This window comes from Cupressus sempervirens, chromosome 3 (assembly GCF_028749045.1).
Source record: "Cupressus sempervirens isolate cs-2001-9-10 chromosome 3, ASM2874904v1, whole genome shotgun sequence".
In the NCBI taxonomy this organism is placed as follows: domain Eukaryota; kingdom Viridiplantae; phylum Streptophyta; class Pinopsida; order Cupressales; family Cupressaceae; genus Cupressus; species Cupressus sempervirens.
In genome coordinates this window covers 397167262-397184129 of record NC_143120.1, presented here as the reverse complement: position 1 = coordinate 397184129, position 16868 = coordinate 397167262, and the positions used below count along the sequence as shown (strand labels likewise).

Below are 16868 nucleotides of genomic sequence, written 5' to 3'. Positions count from 1 at the left end.
TGGTTGATAGACTCAGGTACATCTTTTCACGACTCCTAATAGAAATTGATTTAGTATGGAAAGTTTGATGGTTGTAAGGTGTACTTGGGTGAAAACTCAGTTCTTCATATTGTTGGTCGTGGAAGTATTCATGTGAAATTTTTTGATGGTAGAATTAGAAGATTTGATGGTGTCGTGTAGATCCCTAGACTTGCAAGGAATTTGTTATCTGCTAGCAAACGAATAGATGTAGGTGTGCATGTACAGTTTTCTAAGACAAGTGTGAAAGTGGTGAGAGGTGCTATGGTATAGCAAGAGGAGGCAGATTGGGTACATTGTACCAGCTTGATGCATGCATGGTTGAGTGCAATAGCACTTCTGATCAGATTGTAAAGAAGACTACTTTGTTGGAGAAAGTGAGAGTTTCTTTTTCAACAAATGGTCATGGTTTTTGTGTATCCAAGGGTGCTCTATCTACTGAATCAAAGTTCCTTGCAGAGAAGACAATGTTATGGCACTAGAGACTCGGCCACATAGATGAGTAGGGTCTATGAGCCTTAAAAAATAAAAACCTTGTTGATGGGTTGAATGACTACAATTTTGAGTTTGATTTTTGTGATTTTGGTATCTATGGTAAACAAAACCGCGTTTAGTTTTACTCAAGTTCTCATAAGTCTTCATGTATTTTGGATCTAATCCATTCATATGTATTTGGTCCAGTTGATGTTCCTTCTATTGGCAGATCAGTTTATTTTTTTCATTGATGATTTCAGTAGAAGAACATGGGTTTATTTCCTTAGGAGTAAAGCTGCAGTTTTCAGTCATTTCAAAGAATTTAAAGCAATGGTTGAGTTGCAGATTGGAAAGAAGATAAAGTGTTTGAGAATCTATAAAATGGAAATATCATGCTCGGACCTTGTCCTTCATGGCCTATATTCACAGAGATATGATATGCTAACCACACAGAACAGTCCAATTGAGATACATATGAAGTAAAACCTAAAACATACTATTTATACCACAGTACCAATATGCAAGGAAATGATTTCTTTATTAATACCAAAAATCAACATGAGTACATTAACAATATTCTAGATATTTATAGAAGGGACTGTTGGTTGGAAACCAACTGACACATTTCCTCACCTCCTAACTACCTAGCCCAACTGGTTTTCACAAGTGCTAAACATAATAGCTACTTTATTTCGACAACATCTATCCCCCCCCGGAAAAAAAAAGAACTTGTCTTCCAAAGGAATGAGGAATAAGAAACCAACAAAAACAAACATTGACTTGAAGAGGATGGGAGGACATCCTTGTGCTCGGAGCTCCCCTTAGTTGTTGCAGGTCTCGCTCAACTATCTTTTGCTTTGTCCAAATGCCTTGCAATACTCATAAAGTGTCCATCTTCTTGGTTTCTGTGGTGGTGACCTTGCTCTCCAATGCAGCTTTTTCTATGTTCCAAGCTTCCTGCATGGCGACTTTCTCCGCTGCCCACTGATGTCGAAGATTCTTCCCTTCCAGCCTCCAAGCTTTAGCCATGCTTTTTACTTGTTGAAGTTTCAAAAAGGTTCCTCGAAAGGCAACCTCCATAGCTGTAAGCGCCTCTATGAGAGGCGATTGTTCCTGTTCATTGGAAATGATAGAATTGTCGGTCCATGTAGTAGCCATTTCCTCCTTTGATTATCCACCCTATTCTAGTAGTCCCCAATCTATGTGGCAGTCAGTTTGCATAAAGGTGGCCAATACCTCTACTACTGCTATGACAGTTTCGAGATTCTAAGCCTTGGCTTGTTGCACGATCTCCCTAGTAGAATGCTCCATGGCATGAAGCTTAGTGAGGAACAGTTCGGCCTTGGTTGCAAAAGAGGCTGTGTCCAGTGGTTCCCCACGCTTTCCTTGTATCTCTGCCTGATCCTCAGCAACTGTCTCTAAGGGTGAAGACACCATGCCTTCTTCCTCGAGTAATCTGTCTGCCTCCTCCAGGACGGTATTTGTCTTGGCCACATCTGTACCAGCCACTACCGTCATGCTTCCCTGAGTGTGAGTTTCCCTAGTTTGTTTATCCTCTCCTACTGGCTGTACCACAATAGCAACTAGATGGACTATTTTTGGGCAAAGAGGTGTTTGTAACCTCACTTTATTGGCCAACTCTGTTTGGCACCTCAAATCTACAACTTTAGTACGGTAGTGTTGTTTCGGAAAGATGTGGCACCATCTTAGGGATTGATATTCTGGAAGCCCCCCATGTCGAAATCTATTGCCTACCACCTGTTCCTTCCTTGACTCCTATTTGATTTGGATTGGAATTATCTGTTGCCTCAATTTTATCGGCATCACCAGGTGTTTTCTGGTAAAGCTTAGGAGGTTTTGATACTCCTGTTGGAAGTGTCCCTCTGTAGGTGGTATAAATGTAACTGCCAATGGAGTCCCCTGCAGATGACTTAGGCGGATCTCCGCCTCTTGTGAGTCGAATGAAGATGAATCCATATTGCTGCCTTCTTTTGAACTTTTGTCATCTTCTTCCTCTTCTTTGATCACTGCTATTTGTTTGGGTTTATTTTTCTTTGGTTCACCGCCTTTGTGATGGCCTACACCTATGATATCAATATGGAGCCAGTATGTCATAGCTGGCTTGTATGACTCCACCTTATTAGCCGGTACCAGTGTTCCTTGGTGCTCATTGCTCACCTGAGTGTGTATCGCTTCTAAGAATAAGGGTACGACATAATGAGGCATGTAAAAGACTTCGTGTTTCAATTCCATGAATTCTCGGAGCTTATTAGAAAGAAATTGAGCCCAATTTTATGTCTGTCCTTTATAAAGACCCTCTGCAACAGGCAACATCCAAAGGGCAATGTTAGACGTTCAGCTGCCCGCTGTGAGCTTACTTTTTACCAAATCGACAATACATCGCCATTCATCATTTACAATGAAAACCTTCTTGAGACCCTATTGTTCTTTAGAATTCCATCCCATTCCAGACTTGTAAGATTTTTTGGTACATTAGTTTTAACCTTTTCTTGTCTTCTACTGTCATAGGGGTTTTTTCGAGTTCCTGCCCTATATGGGGGATTCCAAAAACCCTACTTATTTCTTCTGCCAAATAAGAAATTGTCACTTGTTGCTGGAAATATTGTACTGTAGATTTATGACATGATTTCTCATAACCTGTTATTAAATTCCGCAGTATAGGTTCAAACTCTTTTAATTCAAAAATCAGCATGAAAATGATTTTATCTACCTCTACTGGGCATAATGCCTTCTTCAGAGGATGGTTCGCCTTTGTTTTTTCCCAGCAAGTCAGCACTCACTTCCCATCACACTTTCAAATGTAATATTCTCAGCTGTGATTGTGATTTTTTGTGCCACTTTCCCTTTGCTTTGTGTCATCTTCCTTGCCTCCTTTGCTTGCAATTCCTCAGATTTCCTCTTTTTGGAATCAATAATGTTTCCTCTGCATGGATTTCCAATGCGATTGTGTGTTGATGCATCGGTTCCTAGATAGCTTTAACTGTTTGTATACACCACCAGTACAAACTGTACCAACCATTCTTTTGATGTGATTGCTTGCAACAAAGCCCTTCTTTTGTCCTAGAATTGATAGGTACGGTTGCTTGTATTGTCTTCTGCCATTGTACGGACTCCTCACTTACGAATGTTACCTCTTCCTCACGTAGGGATGTTATCTGTTGTTTTCGCTGCACGGATGTCAATGACTGCCGATTTCGTAAGGATACCTGTTGCTATTGTACGGTTGGCTGCCGTACAAAATGTTGCAGTACGTGCAATTGTCATATGGAATTCTACAGTACATGCAGCTGCCATACTGGTGGTTGCCGTATAGAGTTCTGTTGCACTCCCTTCCTCCGTAAGGCTAACCCTGTTGTACGCCCTCCTATGCTTCCCTCCTGTGGTATGAACATTCGTACAGGTGTTCCTTTCTTTGGTCATACGACTAGTACTTTCTCCACTGTTATGGCATGTATGTTTTATAACTCCTCTTTATATTGATCCGATTTAAGTTCTCCTTCATTACACATACTTTTCATTTTGCGTCCTTGTTCTTTTTCTATACCTGTAAAATGGGTGCTTGGTAATTTATTTTTGTCCCTATATGTTTTTAACTTAGACCCTTTTACTAAGTCTCTGATAGGTTTGTTATCCAAATTAGATAACTTCATTGCTCCATTCTCCTTTATTTTTGATATTTTAAATCTTCCTAGCCATCAGACTTTAAATTTTCTTGGCGTTATTTCATTTTTCCCATTATATCTTAGTACTAGTTGCCTTTCTTTAAAATCCATTTTCTTCAGATGTTTGTTATGCCAAAATTTTTGCCTTTGTTGGGCTACCTGTGTACTCTATTGAGCAAATGTCCTCTTTTCATCCAATTTGAGTAAAGTACATAGTCTTTCCTTGAGGCTCTTGTCATCGCCCAATCTGTTTTCGACTACCATCGGTAAGTTTAGTACTACATGTTCCATTGGTACCATGACGTCCTATCCGTTCATAAGGTAAAAGGGAGTATGTCCAGCAATGGCCTTATACGTAGTCCTATATGCCTAGACCATTGCCGAGATTCGTTCTTCCCAATCCTACCTTTCTACTTGACACGTTTTATATAGGATTGCCACTATTACTTAGTTCGTGGCTTCTCCCTGGCTTTTCGGTTTTGGATAATAAGGACTTGAGAAGCAATGAAAAATTGTTTAATCACTTGTGATCCTCCTGATGGTATGATTCACAAAATGTACTCCTTGTTCACTTGTTAGCTGGAGTGGAATCCCAAATCTCGTGACTATTTGTTCATATAGAAATCTGGCCGTACTAAGAGCCGTGTTGTCTGGAAGAGTTTGTAATTCAGCCCATTTTGTTAAGTACTCTGTTGCCAGCACTATGTACTTACATCGATGATTTTTGCTTATCGATAAGGGTCCTACAAAGTTTAGTCCCCACCGCTCAAATAATTCTTGTGGTTTGGACTGAAATAGTGGCATGAAGTCTCTTTTGAGTGATCTTCCTACTCTCTAACAAGTGTCACAACTCAATATCCATTCCCTTGCATCTGCAAACAATGTCGGCCACCATAGTCCTCCCAAAAGTACCTTTCTCACCATAGTATTTGGTCCCATGTGACCTCCCACCAGTCCTTCATGGGCTTTGCTTAGAACCCCTTGAATTTCTTCCTCCATTACACATCTCAATATTTTGTTCGGTCCCATTTTGTACAATAACCCTTCAATTAGCTGGAATTTCATAACAGGGTATGAGAAATCATGTCATAAATCTACCTTGTTATGAAATTTCTCACACACCCCACTACTTGAAGCTTCCCCTGACTTGTTCTTTGACAATTGATCAACAATCACACGAGATTTTCCCGACCTCACTGTAATTGTAAATGTAAATTCTTGTAGTAGAATCAACCATCTACTTACTCCCTTGAATCATCGGTTTGTTTACTAAGTACATTAGTGCTTGGTGGTCAACAAAAAATGTAAAGGGTGTAGCTAGTAAGTAATGTCTGAATTTCTGTATTGCATACACCATTCCTAATGCTTCTCGCTCTGTGGTACTGTAGCTACGCTCTACTTTAGAGAGAAGTCTGCTTGCAAAATATATAGGATGATCCAACCCTTCCTTCCCTGTTTGTGCCGAAGTTGCACCTGTTGCATAATTGAAGGCGTCCACATGGACACAAAATTCTTTGTCTCAATCGGGATATATGAGGATAGGGGCCCCGACTAATCTTTTCTTCAGTTCTTGGAAGGTGTCTTCTTGCTCTTCCTTCCACCCAAACCACTCGCCTTTCCTTGTTAATCTCTCCAGTGGCATTGATACTTAAGCAAATCCTTTTATAAACCTTCTATAGTATCCTACATGACCTAGAAATGACTTGATGCCTGTTACATTGGACGACACTTCCATTTCCAAAAATCACCTTGATCTTATTAAGATCTGTCTTCAATCCTTCTTTGCACACAATATGCCCAAGAAGTCTCCCATGTGAAACCATGAACTTGCATTATTTTGGATTGAGGGCTAATCTCCAAGAATTTTGAGGGCTAGTCTTCCTCTTCAACATTTCTCCATGCATTCTCCAAGAATTTTGAGGTGTTGCTCTTGCCCACTGTAAACTGACCAATCATCCAAGAATGCTTTGAAGTTCCCCACAAACATTCCATTGAAGATATGTAGTATGATCCTATAGAACATGGTTTGTGCATTGTATAGTCAGAAGGGCATCCTATTATAGGCATATAGCCTGTCTTCAACTACAAATGTAGTTTTTAGCTTATCGTCTTTTGTAATGCTGATTTGATTGTATCTTGAAAATCCGTCTATGAAGGAATACATGTCATGGCTAGCTACCTCCTCCAAAATGCTATCAATAAACAGAATGGGAAATGGGTCTTTTATTGTCACCGCATTCAAACATATGAAATCTACACATATCCAAATTTGAACGCCATCCTTCTTAAGTGATATCACTATAGGAGATACCCATTCACTTGTTTGTACTTTGAATATTATCCCTACTTCTAACATCTTTGTGATTTCTTCCCTGACCATTTTTGCATAGTTTTTATTTATTCTATAAGGCCTTTTCCGCACTGGTCTTGCTCTAGGTACCAATGGAATCCGATGGACACACAGTTTCGGGGGTACTCGCTTCAAGTCTTTGTACGTCCAAGCAAAGACGTTTGTATACTCCAAGAAGATTCTAAGGGCTGCCGCTTTCAATACTGGGTCCCAATCATCTCCTATCCATATTTCCTTAGGTTGATCTCCTTCTTCGAGGTTTAATGCTTGGAGCTTGGCTTCTTTGTATTCCACCCTTGTTTCAAAAATGTGTGCGAGTGTCTTGTTGAAAGTTGTCATCCCTTCTTTATACTCTGTGTACCCTTTTAGGTATTGTTCCTCCAACTTGGATTCTTGTACTTCTAGCATATTACATTCCGCATGGCAAACTTCAAAGTCTCCGATATGCCAGTGAAATAATCCATTAAGGGAACTTGTGTCATCTTCTAAGCATTCCCCTAATCTAAGCATTCCTTCATCTGGTTTCATCTCTCCATAGTCTTCTCCTTTTGAGTCCGATGCCAAGTCCTGACTTACTAATTAGTTCTTGAGGTCTATGGTGAACTTTCTTCCTTCTGACTCAATAAATAGAGTGTTTTGCTTCCAGTTATGGGTAGCTTTTGCTGCAACCAACCATCCCCTTCCTAATAGAGCATCATATCCTTTCTTCTCTAGGGTGATAACCACAAAATTAAGAAAAAATTGTTGCATACCAACTATGACTTCTTGTCCCATGTGCGTTCCTATACTCTTGATTCCATGTTGATCCGCTCCCACTAGTTGAAGTGTCGATGGCCAGAGTGTGGGTTTCCCTATTTCCTTCCATGTTTCTTCTGATAAGACATTTACGCTAGAACCTCGATCCACAACAGTATTTGAGAGTTTGCATCCTAGTATCTCCATCTTTACTACCGTTGGCATTCTCCTCATCCCTATGGAGAACAAGGATTGACTTCTATCCGTATTTCTCCCTCCCTCTTTTTCTTTGACATTATCCCTTTCGGGTTTGCCCCCTGTGTTAGTGCTCCCTATAGTTGGGATAATGTTTCTAATAAATCACCTATTTTCATTGGGATAGTAGTTCCCAGTACTTGCCACACAATATTCGTTACGCCCTTATTTAAAGTAGGCTTTTTTGGCTTTTTCTTTCCTTCCTCTCTCATGCTATCTTGAATGTTTCTTTGTTTCCTAAAATCTTTCGGTCTCCATAGTAGCATCTAGATAGGTTAATTTCTGGCTTGCATCCTAGTGACTGCACGGATCTCGCCTTCTGGATCTTCAATGTCTAGCATATTTACTCGCTTTGGTCTCGGGCAACTTGCATCCTCATGGTTGCCTGGCCCACACCATTTGTAGAGCATCTGTCCATTTTGTCCTCCTTCACTTTGACAATCTCGTGCAAAATATCCCCATTCATTACATCTCCTACATTGAATCATCGGCGTCCCCTTGGAATCATACTGGAGTGGCCGCCGTTGTGTGTTGTTATTGCTATTGTTGTTGCTATTATTGTTACTTCCTCTCCTGTTATTTATGTATCCTCCTTATGAGGCTTCTATATTTCTGTTCTTCAGCGGAATGGAGGGAGGTGTGGATTGCCCCTCGCAGGTCAAGAATTCTTGAGCACTCCTTGTTTTCAAATTATAAGGGCAGTCTTTAATTGTGTGTCCCAGTACTTGTCAAATCTCGCAAAATGCTTTCTCTGGGCGTGCTCCTTTGGTATGGCCTTTTTAACACTAAGTACACCGAAGTTCTCTCCCTTCTTTCTTTTATTCTTTACTCCCTGCCACTTGCTTCATCAAATGCCAAAGGTTGATGATGGGACTATCTTCATCTTTTTCTTGAGAGACAGTGTCAATCCTTCGATGGACCATTGTTTCTTTAGTCCATCTGCCAGCTTGTTATCTAGTTTTCTTATCAGCTCTTTCATTCTTCTACTATAGGCTTTGACAGATTCACTTTTCCCTTTTCTTGTGTTATAAATCTCCATTACTATTTCATCATCATCTCTTAGGAGTTTGAATTCTTTCTCAAAGGTTGTGCGGATATTATTCCATGTGTTTTTCTTTGTTGCCTCCAAATCTGTTTACCAATCAATGGCAACACCCCTTAATGTGTGGTCAGAGAGGCTTTTAACCATTCCGTTGCATCATTTTGTCCATTCACTTGCCATATGGTTATACATGTTTTATAGTGGCGAGCGGGGTCCTCCGAGCCGTCCCCTGTGAACCTTGGTAATTTTTGTTTGTCTATTGCCATTATGTGAACACCTCCCGATTGAACACCTCCTGATGGAACACCTCCGATGGAACTCTTCTTCCCAATGGAATACTCCCTCCCAACTGGAAGTTCATTCTCGAGGAGGAACTACTGAAAGTATCCCCTTCTTCTTGACTTTGCTCTTTTGGAAGTCTCTCCCTGCTAGTGTCTTTGGGTTTTTGTATCCCAACTTCCTTGCTGCTGTCTCGGAGATGACCAAATTTTCTATATCTTTGATTGTATGTTCAATCAACCTTCCTTGGATTCTCGTGGAATCCCTTTGTCCTCCTCCCTTCCAGTTACGATGTCTCTCCTGCTGTTGGAGACGTAGTATCCTCAAAGCGACTGCTTCCTCAGTTTCTTCTCCTTGTACCCGCTTGGGATATATGTTTGGAATTACGGGCATGAATCATTTTATTGTTTATTTCCCTTTTTGGAAGCTTCACGTTCTTCGTGCTCCCTAGTCCCCCTTTCGGTATATTGTTGTAGTACTTGTTGTCTCCTTCATTCCCTTTGTGTCTCAGCTCTTTCTTCTTCCACTCGTAACAAATTTTGTGCTAACAAGCGAGGGATCTCTTCCAAGAGATTGTACACTGCTAGTGGCACCAAAAGTTCATCACGTACCGTACCTTCGAGGACTGTTCTCTCACAGGCTCCCCTTTGTACGTACTGATCAACCGTAACTTCCCAGGCCATTACTAGATCAAGTGTCAACTGATCTTGCTTGGTTATTTCCTCCTCTTACCCGTCACTATTTGTCACTTGGATGAGCAGTACAAAGGGTCTTCCCATTACTCCATCTTGTCGACCTCTAGGATCGGATTTGGGCAATGGCACCAAAAATGTTGAGTGGAAATATCATGCAAATTCACGGAGATACGATATGCTAACCACATAGAACAATCCAATTGAGATACATATGAAGTAAAACCTAGAACATACTATTCATACCACAGTACCAGTAGGCAAGGAAATGATTTATTTATTAATACCAAAAATCAACATGAGTACATTGACAATATTCCATATATTTATAGAAGGGTCGGTTGGTTTCACGCTTTTCCTCACCTCCTAACTACCCAGCCCGACTAGTTTTCACAAGTACTAAACATGATAGTTACTTTAATACGACTACAAAATTGATAATGGTGGTGAATTTTGCTCCAATGATTTTGACACATTTTGTTAAGATTGTGGTATTAAGAGAAGACAACTTTGTATTCTCCACAACATAATGGATTTGCAGAAAGAATGAACAGGACCTTGATGGAGAAGACTAGGAGTATGCTGAGTAGAGCTGGACTGGAACAAAAGTTCTGGGTTGAAGCTGTAACTACTGCCTGCTACCTGATAAATAAGTCTCCTACATTAACTCTTGTTGATAAGACACCAATGGAAGCATGGTCGGGCCACAAGCCTTCACTTAGAGATTTGAGAGTTTTTGGTTGTGAGACATATGCTCATGTGTCAAAGGAGAAGCAGAGGAAATTAGACAACAAAGCTGTCAAATGTATGTTCATCGGATATAGTTATGGTGTGAAAGGATAGAAGCTTTGGGATCCTGTTGCACAAAAGTTATTTTATTCCAGAAGTGTTATTTTTAGAGAAATTAAGCCTTCTTTTATTACAGTACATTCAAAACAGATGGAAAAAAAGAAAGATGTGTTTCAACTTCCTGCTACACCTAAGAAATTTGAATTGAGGCCCTTAGAAAGACAAGATGTTGAGGAGAGCTCTACGAGTTATGAATCATCAGAGGAAGAGGGAGAACCTAAACTTGCACTTGAACCTGAACCAAATCTTGTTTGAAGGTCTAGTAAATAGAGGAAAGCACCAGAAAGGTATGGATATTCTCCTGATGATTGGAGGTGTATATTTGTTTTGAGTGCTAACAGATGAACCAAGATCTGTAGAAAAGACTCTTGGTATGAATGATTCAGAGTTCTGGAAAATAGCCATGGAAGAAGAAATGGCAGCTCTTAAGAGCAATGACACATGGGACATTGTACCACTGCCTGAAGGACGGAAGCCTGTTGGTTGTAAATGGGTGTTCAAAAGGAAGATGGGTTCAGATGGAAGCATTGAGAAGTATAAAGCACGTTTGGTTGCAAAAGGTTACTCCCAGGTTGCAGGAATTGATTATGGTGAAATTTTCTTTCTTGTAGCAAAAATGAGATCCATTCAATTTTTACTTTCTATTGCAGCAACCTATGATCTAGAAGTTGAGCAGATGGATGTGAAGATAGCTTTCCTTCATGGAGATCTGGAGGAAGAAATTTATATGACACAACCAGAGCACTTTGTGGTGAAAGGTAAAAGTCATTTGGTTTGTAAATTGAAGAAATCCTTGTATAGTTTAAAACAAAGTCCTAGGATGTGGTACTAGAAATTTGATACATATGTATTGAGTTTGAGATTTGTGCGATCCAAATCTGACCACTGTATATATTACAAGTTTGATGGTGATTATTTCATGGTTATTGCTAAGGAAAAGGTTTGATTGCAGAAATAAAATCTCAACTCTCAACAAAGTTTGAAATGAAAGATCTTGGTCCAGCAAGGCACATTCTGGGAATGGAGATTATAAGAGATAGACAAAACATAAAGCTTTGGCTAGGCCAGAGTAAGTATGTTGGTACTATTCTGAAAAGATTCAATAAGTAGGATTCCATGCCATTGAGTGTTCCTGTTACTATGGAACAAACCTTTTTAACTCACAGTGTCCTACATCTTTATTGGAGATGGAAGAGATGAGTCGAGTACTGTATCAAAGTGTTATTGAAAGTTTGATGTATGCTATGGTCTGTACAAGACCAGACATTGCCCAAGAAGTGGGAGTACTTTCTGGTGACATGTCTAACCCAAGAAGAGCACATTGGGATGTAGTAAAAAGAGTTTCAAATACTTGCAGGGTACCTTAGAGTACTCTATATGTTTCCATGGAACAGAAAATGAGCATTCTTTGGATATTCAAGGCTATGTGGATTCAGATTGGGTTGACGATGTTGATTGAAGAAGATCCACCGGTGCATTATTCGATGGTGCAATAAGTTGGATGAGCAAGCGACAAGTTATGGTCGCTCTGTCCACTACAAAGGTAGAGTATATGGCAGCTACTCACGCTAACATTTTAAATTCATATTTTTCAGTTTTCCTAGATCGGTTAAGTGATGAGCCCAAGGTTCAAAGTTTAACTCAATGCTTTGATACCATTTGTAACATGTTATTTTCCTGTAGCCATTTAAGAACTATAATTTAAAGTATATCTATATTCATAACAGGATGACAAAGTGACAATTATAACAATTAGTTCATATGAAAGAGAAATTTAACAAACTTATTTAGATGTTGCTACACGAGAGAAAATTTCACCATAATCAATTGTCTCCTTTACCCTTATAAATCATATTTCTCTCACGTATTTCAAACTTATTTAGATTTTTACTGACCACTCTTCATTGTCTCCTTTACCCTCTTCCCCTACCATGTTTTGGACTTAGGCCGTCGATTCCATTCTTGTGTCATAACCATGAGTTGCAATGGCTTTTGCAACTCGATCATTCTCTCCAAGAGAATATAATATGATGCATACCTGGTCTCAATTGGTTTTAGGAATTGCTTCTTTGCGAAGCTCCTCAAAAGTGCATGTGATTTATGATGATTGCAGATAAACATTTGCACCTCTCTCGCATCATTAACCACCAATCCAATCTAGTCAATTTTCCCCATGTCTTTGAGTGCATATTTCATGGCATGCACACAACATGGAGTCCACTAAATATGCCTATAGGTTACGTCAACAAGCTTCCCTGCAACTGTGCACATATGTGCTGCATCTGTCACAACTTGGACCACATTTTGTGGCCAACCTCCTCAATGGCTTCCCGAAGCACATGAAACTGAAAATTAACATCCTTACGATGCCCTGAACAATCAGCTCCCTTCAAAACGTATGAGCCCTCGGTGCATGTAACCATAATGTCGATGAGTAGACGATGACTAATGTCCATCCAACCATCCATAATAATGCTGCAGCCTAAATCCATCCAACATGCCTTCATCTGCTCCATCAAGATCCCAACCTTGTCATTGGCTCTATCCAACATTGTGGCCCTCAACTTGTGGTCACCTAGTGGCACATATGATGGCTCTCCCTCTTTCACTACCATGGACATCATCCTCATAAAATAGGGAGATTGAGCCACGTGTAGGAATGTCTTTGGAAAAAAAGAAATCACCAAGAACATCATCTAACCGCTCCCTCGTGTGCATGTTAAGTAAATGAGCAATGGGGTTACTACCACTACGACTTGTAGTTGCTTTCCGTTTCCCCCTATTGCTATCTCCTGTTGAACTGTAAGTGAGGAAAAGGATGGTGTAGGTGACATATTCCTTGCTCTCTGATACAAGATTCGAGTTGATGTATCTCGCTGCCCCTGTAACTACTGTATATCTTGTACCTATTGACTAGCAACCAAAGATCTAGGTATCGGGACTTCAATATCATCAGAAATGCATTGGTTGTTCACTTCAATCCTGTATTTCACATTCTCAATGTTTGCCAAGAATATTTATGAGTTCATACCATAACTGGTCCAAAAAAAGTGTGCATTAACTCATAATGCTGCCAAACCATTATGTGCCAAACATATTACACTTCCATTTACGTGTGCCACCACTTGTAGGTGTAGAGCGTGTAGTTTTTATAGCAAACTGTTTTAGTGGGGACTTTGGATTATAAGGACCCCTAGCAAAGTGTGCCAAAATCTCTTAAGGACAATCAATAGAAGGCACCCCTGGTGCAACATAAGGATGCTCTCCCTCAGATTGGCCATCTACATTAGCCTTGTGATTACTTCCCTTTAAGCTCAAGCTCATAATCAGATGCACTTACCTCATTAATTTCCATGTCTTCTGCACTTTGATTGGATTTAGATGCCATTTATAGAATTGTATTTCACAGAATAAATTTATAAAAATGATTATGAATCATGATACATTTCAGCTCAAGTAATTAATAATTTTTCTAAAAACATTATAACAAACTAGCTTCAGCCTACTTAAAACTTTACTGTTTAGAAAAGAAAAGGAAGCTAAATAGTAAATATGTTTCAGCATATTTTAATAACAAAAAATTAATGTAGATAATAAAAATCTTAGAACTATTAACAAGATTCAAGAATGAAACATTCAAAACTGCAAAGCTGAAAGTAAATTATAAATTGATTTCTAAAACAAAAAAAAAATTGTAAAATAAAAAAATCTACCTTGAACTTGATGAGACACTTGCCAAATCAAATCTTCTTGCTCCTCTTGATCTTGCAATCCCTTGCAAAATCACTCACTAAGCTCTCACAAACTCCTCCAACCTCTTTTGCTCACTTTGCTCCTTGCTGCTCCAAAACAATGAAATGAAAATGAGGTGCATTTGCCTTATTAAGATTTGAAAGAGACCACATGGGACACACACCCAATTAGGGTTCCCTTGTATAAAAATCCAATAAAAAACAAATGACAAAAGAACTTTTTTTTTTTGACTTTTTAGTCAATGTGCCGGCTGCATCCAAGCATGCACGTGCACCCGGTGCTTCATGATATTGACCCAAGTGTGCATGCCTAGGTTACACTATATATCATGGTTAAATCAATCCAACTGGAGCTACAACATTAACAACTTTAATTTAATAAGTACAAAATATTATATTGATGTTCAAAATGGATGTAATATTATTTTAATTTTGTAAATAATCATACTATCAATCATGAAGTATCATACCGCCAAATAATTTACTTTTACAGTTCTATATATTTCTTTTATTTATTTGTATTTTAGTTTTAGAATTCTATAGATTTCTCTTATTTATTTGTATGTTGTTTATTTCTGGATATAGATTAGTTTGGTCTGGTATCTACATAAGCACAACTGAAGCTTTAGAAAGTTTCTTCTGGCTTTACCACAACTTTTGAGAGGTCTACTTGCTTAAAGAAAATGCTCAAAGGATCAGACAGACCTATTGCACAATAGAGATGCAACAAATGTGAAGTGAACTACATTCTATCACAATTCAGTTCATAATAAGCTCCTAATAAACAAATGACCTCATTATGTTTATATGTTTAAAATATGCTCACAGTTTAGAAAAAGTTCCTCTCTAGTAAAATTATTATAAACTATTGTTTGGAAAAGCATTAGTGGTTAATATTTCTTCTACACTGACTTATTTCTAATATTTGCATAACAGGAAAAATACACAGACATACATCCCCGACTTCCAGTTGTCGTTGCTGAAACTCTGCTGCATAAAGACCCACAAATTAATTTGCCTTTGTGGCTGGTGGATATGTTGAAGGCATGAAGTTTATATCTATAATTAGTTTTTTTATAATGTTAGCTTGGTACAATCCCATATTTTTTGAAGATTTTAGTATTCAAATATAGCCAATGTAGAGTCTTACTGACACTATCATGTAATGTGTCTATATTCTGCAACTATTCTTATGACAGGGTCGAAGGAAAGCAACTGCTTGGGGAATGGCTGGACAAGTGTCAGATCCTGCAGCATTGCTCCGGTTGTATATAAACTATGGAAGATTCTCTGAAGCTACCTACTTATTGCTCGAGTATATAGAAGCATGGTCTTCTCTGGTAGTATTTCATACAGATATGTTTTGTTTTGCTTTCATATGATTAAAGCTGGGGAAAGTTACAGAAAAAAAATAGAGATATAGATAACTAACAGTCTAACACTGTTAACCCAATACAGTAATCTTTTATAATGATTGGAAGAGGACACAAATAATTTCTATATTTATCTTGAGCAGCTTGCAAAAATTTATCATCTTGGTTTCTTAATGGGTTATTTCACCTTTTAGGGGAAAAGTGTGAGCAATAGGCCATTTTTGGCAATCTCAAGTTTTTTCCTTTTTGTTTGGAGAGCCACAAGAAGTTTATGCAATAGAAATTAAAATGAAAGGGGAAGAAAAGGAATAAATAAAAGCTTTTGGTTCTACATAAAACTTGGTTTCAACTAAATTTTTTTGTCCTGCCATGGGGTGTATTTTCCAGAGACCAGCTGATATTGTCAAACGCAAAAAAATGTCTGCCGTCTGGTTTCCATATACCTCAGTTGAATGCTTATATTGTATTCTCTCTGAGATGATAAAGTCTGGCCAAATGATTGAAGAGTGTGACAAGCTCCAGAAGTTATTGCATGGGGCTCTGTTAGGTCACTTAAAACAGGTGGGCTGACTGTATTTTCCTGTCTTGGATACTGATATTATTCTAGAGGCTACCTTACAGAGTTTGCTGTTTTCTTTTTATACTAAGCTCAATACAATGTATTTAGTGGTAATTTGATGTCATTTGCCATGACCCACTGTGCAGTTAAAGGTGGATTCTGATGATGCACAATCTTCTGCCCTTTGATATGGTGGAAAAAATTACAAGAAGTAGTAGTTCTGCTGGCAACCCATGTCAAATCTACAATGGGTTGCAAAGGGAAGATGCAAAACATAAAAAGACTTTAACATGTCACATAGCATTTTATTAATACAGAGCTCCAGATTTTGTAAGACCTGGTTTTGTTGACAGAAGAATATGCTGCTTATGTTTTAAAGCAGATGGAGAGTTCCTTGTAGATTAATAGGTTATATTTGTGCACATTTCCACAAATTTATGCCTTCCCAGTGTAATCTTAGGCATGTACAATACCTAGTTTGTGGATAGTGTTCCACTAATGCTTATGTACATGACAAAAGCACTCCTTCACATTTTCTAATTATAGAACTATTGAAGTGTTGATTTTTTGGAGATACCCCTAGTACAAGCAGTCTGAGATTTTTTTGTTACTTTTGAGATGCAAAACCCTTCTTTGCTCAAGATTCAAGCACATCAAACTATGTTGCAAAAAACAGACGGATTTACCAACCAACTATGAAAATTCCCACCTTTTCAGCTAGCTTCGAAAGGAGATATGAGACTTTGTAAACATACCTCAACATAATTCTCTTACGTTAGACGATGTTCTTTCATATTCTCAGGCATT

General features: G+C 38.7%; 1 protein-coding gene across 8 annotated transcripts in view; it reads left to right on the top strand.

Moving 5' to 3' along the window:
• The window catches only part of LOC149566692 (nuclear pore complex protein NUP160-like), a 199004-nt gene extending 182369 nt beyond the window's left edge, over positions 1-16635 (top strand). For all 8 annotated transcript variants that reach the window (XM_089820011.1, XM_089820008.1, XM_089820007.1 and 5 more), the window contains 4 exons: positions 15066-15173; positions 15329-15469; positions 15890-16063; positions 16208-16635. In XM_089820011.1, coding sequence (XP_089676137.1) covers positions 15066-15173; positions 15329-15469; positions 15890-16063; positions 16208-16249 — 465 coding nt within the window. In that variant the 3' untranslated portion in view covers positions 16250-16635. The remainder of the gene's footprint in view (positions 1-15065; positions 15174-15328; positions 15470-15889; positions 16064-16207) is intronic.
• The last annotated feature ends 233 nt before the right edge of the window (positions 16636-16868 follow it).